Genomic DNA, 2,641 nt, shown 5'->3' with positions numbered 1-2,641 from the left:
GGTGGTAGGGCGGTACTACCGCTCCCGAGCGGTACTACCGCTTCTACTGTCGTTGCTTAGTGCCGCACAATCCGACACGAGAGGCGACCCCCTCGAGTCGACGCGGTAGGAGCCCGGTACCGCAGCGGTACTACGGCTGAGGACCCACAGGCGGTACTACCGCTGGGCACCGCGGTACTACCGCTGGGACCAAATCATACTCATAAAAAAGGAAATGAAACCTCCATCGAAGCGGGAAGGCTCAGAGGGTGTGAAAAGGATGTGTACGTATTGATTCCACCCCAGCCTTACCAAAGCGGACCCCCTCTTGATAGTACGGTGACTCCTATGAAACAAGTCCACCAAAACAGAAACGAAAGAGCTACACCGTCTTGATTAAAACTCGAGAGAAACGAATCGTCTCGTGCCAAGGATGAATCTTTGAAATACTCAAAGCACACAATTAGTCCGCAAACATGTTGTCATCAATCACCAAAACTACATCGAAAGAGATATAACTTAACAGATCTGCTGTTGAAGTTGAATTGGCGCAAGGTTCGATCCAGTTAGGAATCAAGTGGTCGGGTAGATTCATGTTCCCATGAAGGATGTGCATCACAATGATGCAGAGGCTGGGTTATCCATTTCAAAATGAAAGATGCATATGCATATTAGTCCGGACCTGACATGAATTGGTGGCCCTTGATTCACCGACCGGCCATATGGTTACTTGCGTACTTGCTCTGCTCTGTTCGGCCTGCCGCCGGAAGTACTCCTCCGTTCGGAATTACTTGTCTCGGATATGGATGTATCTAGAATTAAAATACGTCTAGATATATCCATTTTTGAGACAAGTAATTATGAACGGAGGGAGTAGCAGCGGCGTGCTTGGGCGTGGTCGTTGGAGCCTTCGTGCAGAAGAACTGGTGAAGATGAAATAGCCGCTGCAGAGATGACGATGGCGGCTCCGCGATGGTGATGGCCCTCTGTTCGTTATTTGCTCGTGCACTCGTACTAGGATCTGTGATGGTTGCGGTCTTCCACGACCTGCTTGCCCCAGAACTGTCGATGCGCTCATGCTCACACGCTGGAGATCCATGCGTAGAAAGAAAATTTCCCTCAAAAAAGAAGTGCAGAAAGAGGAAACAAGTATGCAATTTTTGGGGGTGTGTGCAGCATGGAGCTGGCCGTGTTCAGTGGCTCTTGGCCTAAAGCGTTTTCGTGAGAACTATTTTCCTTATGGCAATGCTGTAAGCTCGGTAACATTACCTAGGGAAACTAGGCTTACAACCGCTGACAAACGGGGATTGTGTTAACAGAGGCCACAGGTTATGCAAACATTCATAGATTGTATAGAACTTATACCAGTGCTGTTGTAGAAAAAAAAATACAGCTAATTCTTTGGTTCTCAGAACTGTGTCTAATTACTCTTTCGTTGAGAAAGTGATCTTAGAATGAAGTACTCCCTCCGTCCCATAATATAAGATATTATTACAACCAATATGTCAGCGGGTGGGTCTAACTTTTCAAAATGCTCCTTCAAGGTTGTATTTGTTTATGACCAACAGCATTAATAAGATTAGGCTACAGAGTACCACTCAGAAAACAACCTCTCTTTCCACCATATCATGCGGGCATGAAACTCACACATCTATAATCAGATCTGTTCTACCTAGAAATATCTCAGGGAATAAAACGAGAACTTGCATTGGTTTTATAACCTCTGCAAAGTGCCACAAGTTATACTGAATTAAAGTAATAAGAACCAAGACCATGTGCAAACCTTATACAAAAACCTACCAACAGATGGCTGTTCAGTTAGCGTAAAATTAAGCCCCGTGAAACAAAGCCTTTAATCATCCTCTCTTCTGAGCATTGTGCCTGATATCTGAACGTATGCCATCTGAGTGTAACCGTTGAACACTGAAGCGTCCAATCTACTCAGGCCAATTCTTTGAAACAAGCCATGGCGTCCATCTTCAATGATAGGATCAGAAGCGCGGGCTGGGTCATATCTTGTCTGATGAGTTAAGGACGGCCCAGCAACAGGAGGTAGTTCCCAATACAGATCCAACACAGATTCAACAAGCCTGCTGTTCTGGAAATGCTCTTTGTGTGAGATGGCCTCATTGCTATGGTTGAAATTGTCACGCATGTAACCTCTGACACCCCACCATGCATCATCCTTTCCACATAGTTCATCTATGTCCACAGCCTTCCCCCAAAACTTCATTCGTTCCGACCTTAATCTTGCTTCGTCACTATCCCAGAAGCAGCTATGTCCACCACCTTGCATGTATAAGAGTAGTAATTAGTTTTGGCAATAACGGATGCCTGCCTTCTGTTAGTTTCACCGCAAGGAATCTTCAAGAGAATACTACTACCCAGCTAAGACATTGCGAGAACATGTTCAAATGGGAAAGGATCAATTGAATTACTCCAAACTTCGCTTGTACTATAAACATTAGAAAGCATTCAAAGTACCAAGGAGGTACGTTAAATATTAGGAAAACATACTACCACTACTTACTTGCGACAAAAAACATACAGTATGGAACACTAAGTAGTTGCCATGAAAAGAGTACTATATGGTATGACCATACAGATATAATTTTCAAACTGTGGTGGTCCAAGGAAGGGCATGTTCAGTAGTGGAGCTTAG

At 44.8% G+C, this 2,641-nt stretch overlaps 1 protein-coding gene across 1 annotated transcript in view; it reads right to left on the bottom strand.

Moving 5' to 3' along the window:
* Positions 1–1,616: 1,616 nt before the first annotated feature.
* The window catches only part of LOC119356215, a 5,545-nt gene continuing 4,520 nt past the window's right edge, over positions 1,617–2,641 (bottom strand). Inside the window, exon 4 of the mRNA XM_037623143.1 lies at positions 1,617–2,268. Coding sequence (XP_037479040.1) covers positions 1,832–2,268 — 437 coding nt within the window. The 3' untranslated portion in view covers positions 1,617–1,831. The remainder of the gene's footprint in view (positions 2,269–2,641) is intronic.

Source organism: Triticum dicoccoides, chromosome 2A (genome assembly GCF_002162155.2).
Source record: "Triticum dicoccoides isolate Atlit2015 ecotype Zavitan chromosome 2A, WEW_v2.0, whole genome shotgun sequence".
NCBI classification, from domain to species: Eukaryota; Viridiplantae; Streptophyta; class Magnoliopsida; order Poales; family Poaceae; genus Triticum; species Triticum dicoccoides.
The sequence above is the reverse complement of the archived record's forward strand: the minus strand, read 5'-3'. Positions and strand labels throughout refer to the sequence as shown.